The 12,730-nt window shown below is 32.6% G+C and overlaps 1 protein-coding gene across 2 annotated transcripts in view; it reads right to left on the reverse strand.

The window, feature by feature from the left end:
- The window catches only part of AGL (amylo-alpha-1,6-glucosidase and 4-alpha-glucanotransferase), an 80,745-nt gene that overhangs the window by 37,228 nt on the left and 30,787 nt on the right, over positions 1–12,730 (reverse strand). For both annotated transcript variants that reach the window (XM_081223833.1, XM_081223834.1), the window contains exons 14-24: positions 12,161–12,324; positions 11,765–11,866; positions 11,495–11,650; positions 11,251–11,401; positions 8,933–9,057; positions 8,731–8,843; positions 8,478–8,612; positions 5,651–5,781; positions 2,656–2,792; positions 2,249–2,382; positions 1,176–1,351 (exon numbers count right to left, since the gene is read on the reverse strand). In XM_081223833.1, the coding sequence (XP_081079959.1) occupies positions 1,176–1,351; positions 2,249–2,382; positions 2,656–2,792; positions 5,651–5,781; positions 8,478–8,612; positions 8,731–8,843; positions 8,933–9,057; positions 11,251–11,401; positions 11,495–11,650; positions 11,765–11,866; positions 12,161–12,324 (1,524 nt within the window). The remainder of the gene's footprint in view (positions 1–1,175; positions 1,352–2,248; positions 2,383–2,655; positions 2,793–5,650; positions 5,782–8,477; positions 8,613–8,730; positions 8,844–8,932; positions 9,058–11,250; positions 11,402–11,494; positions 11,651–11,764; positions 11,867–12,160; positions 12,325–12,730) is intronic.

Consider the following 12,730-nt stretch of genomic DNA (forward strand, 5'->3'; position numbering starts at 1 on the left):
TAGTATGGAGTATATAAAACTCTCCTTTAGCATGTTAGAAAGGAATCCCAGAACTTCTATTTATATTTATGAACTTATCTTTTTAGTTTCTCTTTTTGTTTTACATTGTACCTGATATGTAAACATACCAAGTATCATAACTTATATCAGTATATCATTTATGATATCAATATATCAGTATATTTATTTTGGGAGTGCTTAACAACAGTGGTGAATAATCAAAAATGTTGAGATCACTATACTATGTAAGAGGCTTCTAAACAATAAGCTTTAAAATCAAATTCTGCCTATTAACTTTTTTTCACAATGGCCCTGTTCAATTTTATGACCATCTGCATGGATTCACAGGGGAAAGTACCAGAAGGAGATCAAATAGTTGAGTGAAAATCTAAAACACAATTACATAATTAAAACATTCAGAAGGTTCATATGATCATTCCAAATGAAAAGTTAACTTCTTTTTTAGTTGTTGGGTCCACTAGGTCTTTTTTCTTGGTCTGAGCATACGCAAATTTAAGGGTAAACAGAGGAATTCACACGGACAACACTGTTACTTTCATGCTGCAATTAGTATTTTTCAGTTTAGTATGGGAAGTTCTAAACCTCAGTGGACTCAAATATTAAATACTTCTTAGAAATAGCTTGAAATTTATTAAAAAGAAACCAAAAGCCTATTTTGCTTAGATTTCAACTTGTTACTTGATTTGGGTTTTAAATCTACTTTCAGGAAAAATATCAATAGAGATGAAAGCATTTGATTGAAATTAGACACATAATAAAAATTATTTAACATTTGTTTCGTGTTTTGTAACTTGTAGAGGACCTTTACAAGGTTGGGTTAATTTTTAATATTGGGAAACAAGTATAGTGTAATGGAAAAAGGGTAGTAAAACAAATTTGATTAAAAAATGCAAAATGTCATAAGTTGGAAAAAATAAACACGAAGAAAAGGATTAACTGGCCACAATAAAAAATGCACATAAATAAATGTCTGGTGCACAGTGGTAATTAAATAGTTAGCACGGTTATTATTTTTACAAGTGAATACCTATGAAATTTTACTAAGCAGTAACATGAAACCTTGAATAACATCATGAGTTTTTTTAATAATAATTTCTTCATAATTTCCTCACTAATCCTGACTTACACATTTAACTTTGTACATAATTTCTTACCTGCAGCTAGAGACACACAACACTGCTCCTTCTCTCTTGTGATTTCATTCAGCCTGCATGGTACATCCATAAGGGAAGGTGAAAGAAGTGGCAGAGAAGGGCATTTTCCTACTCCACACATTTGGACTGAACCCAGGGAAAGGTGTTTCACAAAGGTAGAACCGTTCTGAACAAAGCTGCAACAATGTTATAGAGTTCAAAATATTATGTGTAGAAATAAAAAATTTTTTATTATTCACTTATTTATTCAAAAAATTTTATTAGGGTAAGAACACCTAAGTTGAGACCTACCTGCTTTAACAGATTTTTAAGCGTACAACACAATATTATTTATAGCCACAATGTTGTACATCAGATCTCAAAACTTACTCATCTTGCATACCTGAAATTTTATACCCATTGATTCAAAAATTTTTGGCAGTATTATTTTACTTGGTTTCTTCCCTTCAAAAAGTCTCTCTACACAAATGTGTAACAATACACATATCAGTTGAACAAAATTTTCAATTTGGATAAGGTTTCAGAACTGCTTTCATTTCACCCAGTATTCTGTCTAGCTGGCTTTAAAAGGCCTGTTGTAAAACAAATGGTAGGGCTGAAGTTTTGTTCTTTCTGAAATCATGCCCAAATTGATTTGGCATCTCTTTACTGGTACATTCCGACCTGTGGTTTCATTTTAGGGAAATTCACCAATAAAGGCAAATTTCATTTATAATAATAGCAGAATATTTTTCTCTTAATTAATGAAAAATTAGAAAAAAGAATGGTGTGTGTATATTTATGAAACTGTATCCATTAACTTAACAAGTCAAGGAATACATAGAAACAGATAACATGAAACAATTAAAATTTCCCATAAACACGTTTTTTAGTTTTATAGAACAGATTTTAATAACTGTTTTTGTGTGTTCCGGATTAAAGGATGTTAATAAATTTACTATCCACTTATCAACTTTTTCAGCTCTATGCGTGTATGACAATTCCTCATGTTTTGGTCTTTTAAGAGTGTTTAAACTGACTGTATGTGGCTTCTACACAAACATGCTTATCTACTCAAGCTTTTCTGGATATACCTTGACATCTGCTTCCATGCTATATCCAGGAGAGTGGTATATGCACCAATTAATATAGCATCAAAGTAACATGGGATAAGGTAACGTGGGATCTGCTTCAGGTAGAAGAACATAGCCTGCAACCATTTACCAACCTGTTATAAAAATAATTTTAAAAGTTAATTTGATGCGCTTATAGGCTAGGTGTATTTTAAAAGCTAAATCCAAACATGCAATTCTACTATCTAGCAATCTATTAACCAGATTTTCACTTATTAGAACTGAAAGACGATGAAGAAGGAAGGAAAATGTTTCAGTTTAGAAAATAATGTTTCAGGTTAGAAAACAATATAAATGTTATATGTAGTATGTTAATATACTTCTTATTGTGCCCTTGTTTTTTTGGACTAGAATATAGCTTTACTTACTTCAGCAATGGTTCCTGACCGTGAAATAAGCCGGTTACTGACATAGTCAATCATCCAGTCTCCAGATCTCAAATTATCACAAAAGGGATGCCCCAAGTCATTCTTTGGTCTTATTTCTGCCAATATGGACATTAATCCTGAAAATTCAGAGAAATATCATGACAATTTAATCACTGGCAAAGGTAGTTTGTTCTCATAGCCTGGGCTGCTGCTAGTCTCTAGTGATTTGGGGTGAACACATATACAGGTAGACAGAAGGACTGCACAGTCCTTAGTGGCACTTCCCAGGGCTGGAGATAAGTGTGGCAACACTGACTTGAACCAAGATACAAAGGCATACTGAAGGGGACTGCTGTCACAGGAGCTATGCGGAGTTTTCCTAGATTCCTATTTTCTGGGGCTGGTCCTGCTCTTTTGAATTTTAATAGTACAATATTCAAAGGCAATTGGCATAGCTTCCCTGCCCTAAGGATCTGGGGAAGAAAACTGATAAGCCTACATCTTTTCACAGTTGAAAAGTGGTGGATTCCTTAATATTCAGGCAAGATTTAAGAAAATCATAGAACTGGTTTCAGAGACAGCAAGAGCACCTATGGTGGTAATAAATAAAGTCTGTTTGGAGAGGCTCTTTGAAATATAACAGGAGGTACTTGGCACTAAATGAAGTATCAAAATGAGGTATACAGGCATATCCTCAAGTACTACTCAGATAGAAGTATTAGAATTCCTATGAATATATAGCACATTCTATTATTTCAATGACAGAGCAATAGTACAACTTTCATTATTTAATAAGGTAGTAATTTCCATCTTAAAAAATTATATTGGCTTCATTGACTTCATTTCAAATAAATTTATTTAGTTAGAATTTAATTAATTTTACTGTGTATATAGCATGTTTTGAGAAATTAAAAAAATAAATATATAAATTTAAGATATTCTTTGCTTCAGGAAGCTTATAATCTTCTTTAGGAACAAAGCTTAAAACATAAAAAAATCTAGAAAACAAGACAGTATAAAATAATGGTCTATATATACCCTAGCATTTTCAGGGAAGGTAAATATTTCTCAGTAAGTGTTAGTTCCACTTACTGAATAATGGAATGACATGACAGAGCAGTGTTTTAGAAGAGAGGTCTGATGATAACCAATGGGACGGTATGATTTGTGGAAAAGGTATCAAGAGGCTGGAAAACTGGTTAGTTGGTTTTGTAGACAGGACTTAGGCCTAGACAGGATGATAACCATGGAAATAAAAAGGAAATAGTATACCAAAAGAGAATACAGAAAAAAAATCCAGAAGTCATGATTACTGATTTGGGGTGAACACATATACAATAATTTTGATTAATTATTGATCAAATGTTGAGGATAAAAGGGGCAGGTCTAAAAGTGGATTCCTGGATTCCAACATGACTGAATATGTATTGTTACAAGAAGTAGGGAAGGGGGATTTTGGTTAGAGGAGAGAAAGGTCAGTGAAATGGTTAAGTGTGATTTAATCTGAGGTTGCTATTAACAGCCTGCTGGAAATATCAGGTGGCTGCTGGAAATACTAAATTGCCAGAGGGTAAAGGGATTGGTATAGAGTAAAAAATAAATCAGGGAAGGGCAATTATATTTAGAAAGAATGAGAAAAATCATTTCATGAGAAGGTAAAGAGAATTAGTAAAAAACTGGACTTAACTTTAAGAAACATAAAGGCCAGAAAAGAAGTTCACACAAGTATGGTCTTTTCAGGCAAAAAGAAGGAGTTTAACAGCTCAGAGTGAAAATGGTAGGTATCTGCTTAAGAGTGGTAAGATATATATTTCTTTATTACTCATAGCACAAAACATTTTTTGTTGAAAATGAGAATATTTTAGAAAAAAACAAAATGTCATAAGCACAAAAAGTCTTACAAATTTTTATTGAGAGCTTCTTATGTGCTTGATTTTGTAGAAGGTATGAAAGCTAAAAACCAAGAATCCCCCAAAAGGCAAACGTTGTTCTTTCTCAAGGTACAGTCTACTTAGTGGAGTTTTAAAGCTAATTATCACTGAAAACTTACTATGAACTAAGCATTGTCTAAGTACTTTACATGTATTAACTAATTTAATCCTAACAGTAACCCCTTGTGGTAGATTCTGTTTTTATCTTCATTTTACAGATGAGAAAACTGAGACACAGAGAGTTTACCATATACTTATACAGCTAGTCAGTGCAACCCACAAAGTGTGGTTCTAAAGCCTGTTTCTTGACCACCATAATAAAGATTCATAAAAAAATTATACTTATTATTAAAATAAGGCAGTAAATTCCAAAGGCTAATAAGAGACATAATAGATAAATGCAATGGGTGTCTGGAGGACAAAGAAATTACTGTGAAAACAATAGTTAAGGAAGGATTTGTGGAAGATATTAAGAATTGAATTGGCCCTTAATGATGGGTTAGATGGACAGAGAAATAAGGAGTTGAAAAGGAGGTTTGTTAAGTGGGAAACTATATGAACCAGGAATACGTGTGTGAGAAACCAAATTTCCTAGATAAAAATCTAAGAAAATATTACCAACCAAATGAATTAAACTGATAGTTAAATATTTAGTTCCTGTATCCCACTTTACAACTACTCTAACTGCATAATATTGAACTAAAAGTTCTCTTTGTAGGCTAAAACAAATATGCAACAAAAAATATTTCCAATTAGACAAAAAAGGAAGATGAATATATTTACAACCTAGTCCCATTTGGAGCTCAAACGAATGATCTCATTTAATCCTCATAAAAGTCTATGAATTAGACAATATTATTCACATTTTATGGAGGCAGAAGTTGGGGCACAGAGAATTTAAGTTACTTGCCAGAGGTCAATGAGTAGGTGGCAGAGCCATAATTTGAACCCAAGCAATTGAACTCTGAGCCCATACTCTTATTCCTATACGGAAGACACCATATGATCCTTAAAAACAAAAACAAAAAACCCTGAAAAGTTTCACTATCCTTATACTTGCTTACCTTGAAGACCTGCATATTTAAGAGATGACCAGTTTGGTATGTTATAACACCCTCCACCATCTTCTTGTTCTTCTGATTCACATCGGTAAAGTACCTGATTTAGCTCAGCCAAAGTTAATTTAGAGGCAATACTAAAAGTTGGAAAATAAAGAAAATTGGTTAAACATACTGAAATTTCACTTGCTCTCAATAAAAATAAGAAAATCTGAATCATAACAAAAATGTTTTAGCAATGTATGTTTTAGGAACTCAGCGTTATACTATATACATTGTAAACAATTTACATTTATAAATAATAATTAGAGGATAAACATGCTAAAAACTCAATTAGAAGTAACATTTCTCCCAAGCCAAGGAAATAATCAAGTGCTAAATTTTACTAATTAGAAGTATACTGGAAAGATCTTTTGGTTGCTATATCCTTTATCTTATAATTATTATTATTTTTTTTGCGTTACGCGGGCCTCTCAGTGTTGTGGCCTCTCCCGGTGCGGAGCACAGGTTCCGGATGCACAGGCTCAGTGGCCATGGTTCAAGGGCCCAGCCGCTCCGCGGCATGTGGGATCTTCCCGACTGGGGCACGAACCCGTGTCCCCTGCATCGGCAGGTGGACTCTCAACCACTGCGCCGCCAGGGAAGCCCATAAATTTGTTTTTAATCTTTCTAGTTCAGACTTAGTTTTTCCTCTCCTTTATATTCTCCTATGTGGGGCAATAAGAACTTTTTATGCTAATTATCTTAAACTCAAAATAATTATCAAAGGACCGATAAAAGGATAATCAAAAGTCACAGTTAAGGACCTTAGAAATCATGTGTTACTCTACTGCTACATTCCTCTCCTTTTCTCCTTTCAGCTCCTAAGGTTGCATTATCCTTCAGCTTGGTTGTTTAAGAAACCAGATTTTCTTAGATAAAGATGTTTCTTGATAATGAGCAGAAGGAAGTGTTTAACTATCATCGCCTTGGTTTCCCTTTGCCCAGTTAGCAGTGAGATTGTGTAAATGACTACACCTGAATGCAACTGAAACCCTACTTTCTTTTCTTGCACTTCTAACTGCTCAGTTATATACTTTCATTTTATATAACTGAATACATATCCTCTTGAATGTACTCCCTTCTTTCTCTTTTAGTTCTGTCTCAGCTTAGAAAATTGTCAGCTGTGCTTTGTTCCCTCGGTCTTTGCTAGCCTCCCTCCTCCCAGCTGGGACTGACCCTTCCTCTGCAATTTGTGAATCAAGAGTGAGTCAAATCTATCAGTAGCCTCAGTACCAAGTCCATTCTAGTGCAATATTTTTCAAGATGTAGTCAGTGAACTCCTTGCATAAGAATCACCTGGAAAGCATATTAAAGTGTAGATTTCTTGATCTTGTCCCAAAATAATATAAGTAGCTCTGATGAGGAATGTGCCTTTTATAAACATTCCATAGAAACACAAAACTGCTTCATCACAGATTTTTCTTTAGAATGTAACTACTAAGTATGGTTTGAATTAAGAGTTAATACCCTTATTAATAAAAGCTCTTAAAAAACAACAAAAACAATTGAACAGAACAGAAAAATGAGCTAATATGTAAAATGACATATCACCAAATAAATACAAATGGCTGATGAACAAAAAATTAGCTTAATATTTAAAATAAATTGAGATATTTTAAAGTATTTTATATTTACCAATTTGACTAATAATAGCTAACACTTACTGATCACTCACTCTGTGTCAAACACTATTCTGTGAGTCACTATAATTATATCTCTTAGGTAACTTGCCCAAGGTTTTACTTCTTACAGCTAAGAGTCTGAAATTAGACTCAAACCCCAGCAGTCTAGTCACATCCTCTATGCTGTTAAACATTACATTACAATAATATATACTCAGTATTAGTAAGGATGTGTGATACTAGACTCTTTTACATAGAGCTGAAAATATTAATTAATATAATCTTTCGGGAGCGGATATGGCAGTATTAAAAGCCTCATATATACAGACAGTCTAACTCAGAAATTCCAACCCTGGAAATTATCCTAGTACTCATGATATCAAACATATACTGAGCATTCGTTACGTGCCATGAATTGTGTTAAGTGCTTTATACGCATTATCCTATTTAATGCTTACAAAATCTAAGAGGTAGGAAGTTATTATAAGCCCCATTTTCCAGATGAGGAAACTGAGATGAAGAAAGTCTAAATAATTTGTTCAAGATCATACTGACAGTGGTGAAGCTAGAGTTAAACCCAGCCTCAAATTTCAAAACCCATACTCTTTAGTACTATATGGTACCATCTAGCAAGGGCATGATTAGTAAAGGAATAACTAAGGATTTATGCAAAGATGAATGTACAAAGACATACATAATAGGGAATAATTGGGAGCAATTCAGCTGTCCAAAAAATGTAGACTGATGAAATAAATTATGGTATAGCCATATATTAGAATAATGCATTGACATTAAATAAATGAAGTGGTAAGAAGTATGATGTATGCAACTTAGTCTCAAATAGCTCAGAAAAACTGTGTGTATATGTGTATAGAGACGTGTATATATATATAGATAGATAGATATGTATAGCGTATATATGTATACATGTCTATCTATCTATCTACCTATCTATCTGGGAGTGTATGAGTGAGACAGCATGCATGCATGCATACACAGGCACAAGCCACAGGACAAAATATTAACACTAAGTGATGAAAATACTCCTGCTCCTTAGACTATCCTTTAAGCAACAAGGATACATAGGACTCTTAAAACTGCTTAAATCAGGCTTGCGGTAACTTATCAGTTATTAAAGTGCAAATCTCCATAAAATAAGGCATACTTACGAAGCAAAAGGAATTTTTAATATAGGATCTGTGTCATCAACAGCAAGACTCCCAGATTTAAAATGAGGACTGAACTGTGTCAGATGATTTCGAAGAATTCCAACAGCAGCTTGTGCATGTGGATCAAGACTAACTCTGAAAACATTAATTAAAATATGGTTAATTTTTAGGAGTAATTTATTCAAAACTAACAGGATATGTAAAACACTTTAAATATAAGTAAAGTTAACAGTTTGAACTCTAATTAACATACCTGAATATAATAACACTTCCAGGAGACAAATTTTCAAATTCTATTTCTTGAATATATTCATTGGGTCCTTTTGTGGTAATTCCAGCTTGTTTAACAATTTTACTTTCATTAAGCTTGAAAAAAATTATATAAAACTGTTCAATAAATAATTCTAATGTCCTTAAAATGTTAAACACAGTAGTGGGATGAGAGTCCCAAATACCTGAATATGTTCTCTAATTTCTACTGTGATATTTGGCATTCCATTGATTGATTTAGCATCCTTCCTATAAGGTTCCGTATTTCTCTCAACAGTTCTAGCTTCAAGAACTACTTCTTCAATTTTACCTAGGGATATATAAAAACTTCAGCAAAATTTCATATTAGACCATCTGAAATTAAGAATTGGTAAAGAGGTTTTAAATCACTTAACTTAAAGTTGAATATGAAATATCAGTTAATTAAAAAAAACAGTCTGAAAGTAGATAATTCTACCTAAGATGCAGCTTTTACACAATGCTTTAAAAAAAAATCACAACTTAATTAACAAAGCTTTATTTGAAAAGAGATCTCATCAAGTAATAATGACTTAGCTCTGGGGAACAATGTACAACCTTCCTAATATTGAGTGGAGAGAAAGTAGATCACTTGAAAGACTTACATTTAAAAAATGGAATATTTCAAAGACAGAAAAAATAGGGAAAAATTTATAACACCCAGATCTCTCTGCCTCACTTAAGAAAACATTCCAAATCCAACTGATGTCCCTGTGTACCCTTTCTCCCCCTTCAGAGGTAACCACTACCTGAAGGTTGGGGTTCATTGATCCTGTGCATTTTTGCTACATATGTATGTTTCCCTAAGCAATATATACTATTCTCCATATGTCCAAGTTTATTTAAGTGGATTCAAGTTATATATACATTTCTGAAACTTCCTTTCTATTGGACAACACTGTATTTTTTAGGTTTGTTCAGCTAATATAGATTAGCTCTACCTTATTTATTTCAAAATGCCAAATAGTATTCCACTGTATTAATTATACCAAAATGCATTCATTTTATTAACATTGTTATTGTTTTTCTCTACTATAAATAATGTTACAATAAATATTTCTGTGCATATTTCCTAATGGAAATGCAGAAGAGTTTCTCAGATATATACCTGGGAATAGAATTGCTGGACCAAAGGATAAATAAAACTGCAATGTTATTATGTAAATTATTTAAATAATTTGAACCTTTAATCTGACAATGAAAGACCTTTTGATCCAGAAATCTACTTCTGGAAATATATACTGAGAAAATTGTTCAAAAGAAAAAGAATTATTCCTAGTGTACATTCAAATCTTAAAGAACACTGCTAAACATACCCTAAAATATTAAAAATGGAATACTAACATAATAAAATATGAAATATTTAACATAATAAAAATCACAATTTTGTGGACTGATAAAATGGAAAATGTTTTAAGGATGATCACTGACCAAAAAACAAAAAAAAACCTCCTGAGATACTACCGTATACACTGAGTGCAGCCATGTAAAACTATATATGTATATTAGCAACAACCAAATAAGATTACTGAATATAAACATGTGACTAGTCAAAAAAAGTAATAAACATTTAACTCTGAAACTATTCAAGTTGATAATTTCTAAAAATGGGAGTTATGAATATTTAGCAACTAGCAACCAATATAGAATATGATGATTTTATGAGAATCTTCATTCACTCAATTAATCAACAGACTTGGACAGCTGCTGTATGCACAGGAGCATGTTATGCCATAATATATTATATATAATAATAAGGAAGGAAATGAAATACACATGTCTAGAAAAAAATCAAGCAATACTAAGGATATATCTCAAGGATGTATTTTATAACTAAGTGTCAGAGTGATATAGAGAGAATATAATTACTTTATGTTCAGAGGAGAGAGAGTTCACTGAATACTTAGAGAAAGATTCTCAAAGGAGGTGAAACTTTAGTCCTTGAAAGATGTAAAGAAGTAAGACTACTTGGGGAACAGTGAAAATATCTATTTGGTTGAAATAGTGGAGTGACACAGGGCCAGGAAGGTAGGTGAGGATGGATTATAAAGAGCCTTAAATACTAAACTATTTTTCATTTCGGTTTATATATGTAAAATGTGTATACACATACATAAAACACTTGGACACACATGAATATACGTATATACATATATACAAACACATGAACATACATATATATTTTCCTGGGTATAGAAGAAATACATGTTCATTTTATACAAATTAGGAGATAAGGGAATGTATTAGGATGAAAACAAAATCACTTCACAACTCAAAAAATGTTAACATTTGAGAGTATTTTCAGGTTTTGTTCCATGTAGTAAAAATATAAGCTATCAAAAATTTCTAATGCTTTTTCTCAACTACATCTACACTTGCACTGTGTTACAATATATATGATATGTAACAATTTAATAATATTTATTATTATTATTATTAACAATTTAACAATATAATCACAATAACACTTTTTAGATCCCATTACCAGGGATGCACATTTGAGGCACTTCCTTGCTGTAAAATGAAGTCTTGGGATTCCTGAAAGCAGTTCTAGACACAGATACAACTGACTGATGGATACTAGGTGAGTGTCTTGTTACTGCCACTATGTCTTCATCAACTTGATCCACATATACCTGAGAAACAAAGAGAAAACACATTAGTGCTCAAATTGGGAAGACTCTAAAATTGAACCTTAAGAAAGAAACCTAGATAATTTAGTTTCTTGCCTGAATAAAACCCTTGGCTCCAAGCTCTTGGTGAAGTTTATTGATGGCACACCTGGCTGCAATGATGCCACTTTGGAAATTAACTTCACCGATACTGGATGGTGATGCTGCAGGATTCCACTTAGAGTAAAACCGTTCTTCAGAAACTACTGAAATCTGAACAAAATTAAAACTTAGCCATGTGTATGTTTTAATTACAATGAGAACTTTTGGTAAAAATGATCAAAGTTTTTTGCCTTGTGGATTTTAAAAAACAACACATAAACAAACCTGATGAGGCACTAATTCGTCATAGCCCTTAGTACTTCCACTAGCACAACATGCCATAGAAACAATCGTGGAACTTGGGAGAGCATCATATGCTGACCTATGCTAGAAAACAATAAAAAAACAAACAAACAAAAAAACCCAAAAGTTTATTTTCTTTCAAATGCAAAGTGCCATCCTACAGCATAATGAAGTAAAAGGATAAGTGCATAAATACATTCGATAAGATACATTCATTTGCTTTAAAACAAATAACAAAACGCTCAAAAACCTTTGTATCACAATCACTAAGGCACTATTTTGAAGTTTTGTGGATATTACTACCACTAAATAGCAGGGAACTAAATATCAAAACATTTAGCAAAATCAGTAAATACAAGAAACATGTTAGATGCTTACCACAATAGGACACTCATTATCATGGGTAATATCCATAAACAGGGCATGTGCAATAGCTGGCATTAAAGGCCTCAAACAGGGTTGGACGAAGGATCCAACAGGTTCTCCTCCATATCGGTAAACTAATCTGCCCTCTTCATGACTGTCATATGCACTCATTGCCTCTGCAAGGCATTACAGAATATTTTAACAATCTTCATTATCAATGTCCAAGAAGAGATTAGATTTCGTATCATGACTGACTTTCAAAAAAAGACCACATAAATATTATAAAAAATAAAACTGCTTTAAACATTTAAACAAATGTCCATTAGTTTAAATGACAAAAAAGTCTTCTCTGTAACTTAACCAGAGAAATGGTTCATGCAGGTAAAAGGGAACATATGTTGTTTATTAGGATGTTGGTTATATAAAATCCATGAAGAAAAATCTAAAGATTATATCACATAGGCAGGTAGGAGATGAAAAACAGATTTGTATGTTTCCAACAACCAAAAAAAATGGTTTTGTTCATGAATCATCAGTTCATTCCACTGCTCTTTCAAGTTAAAATGAGATATTTTACTCCAA

Source organism: Mesoplodon bidens (genome assembly GCF_964165515.1).
Source record: "Mesoplodon bidens genome assembly, chromosome: 2".
Taxonomy (NCBI): Eukaryota; Metazoa; Chordata; class Mammalia; order Artiodactyla; family Ziphiidae; genus Mesoplodon; species Mesoplodon bidens.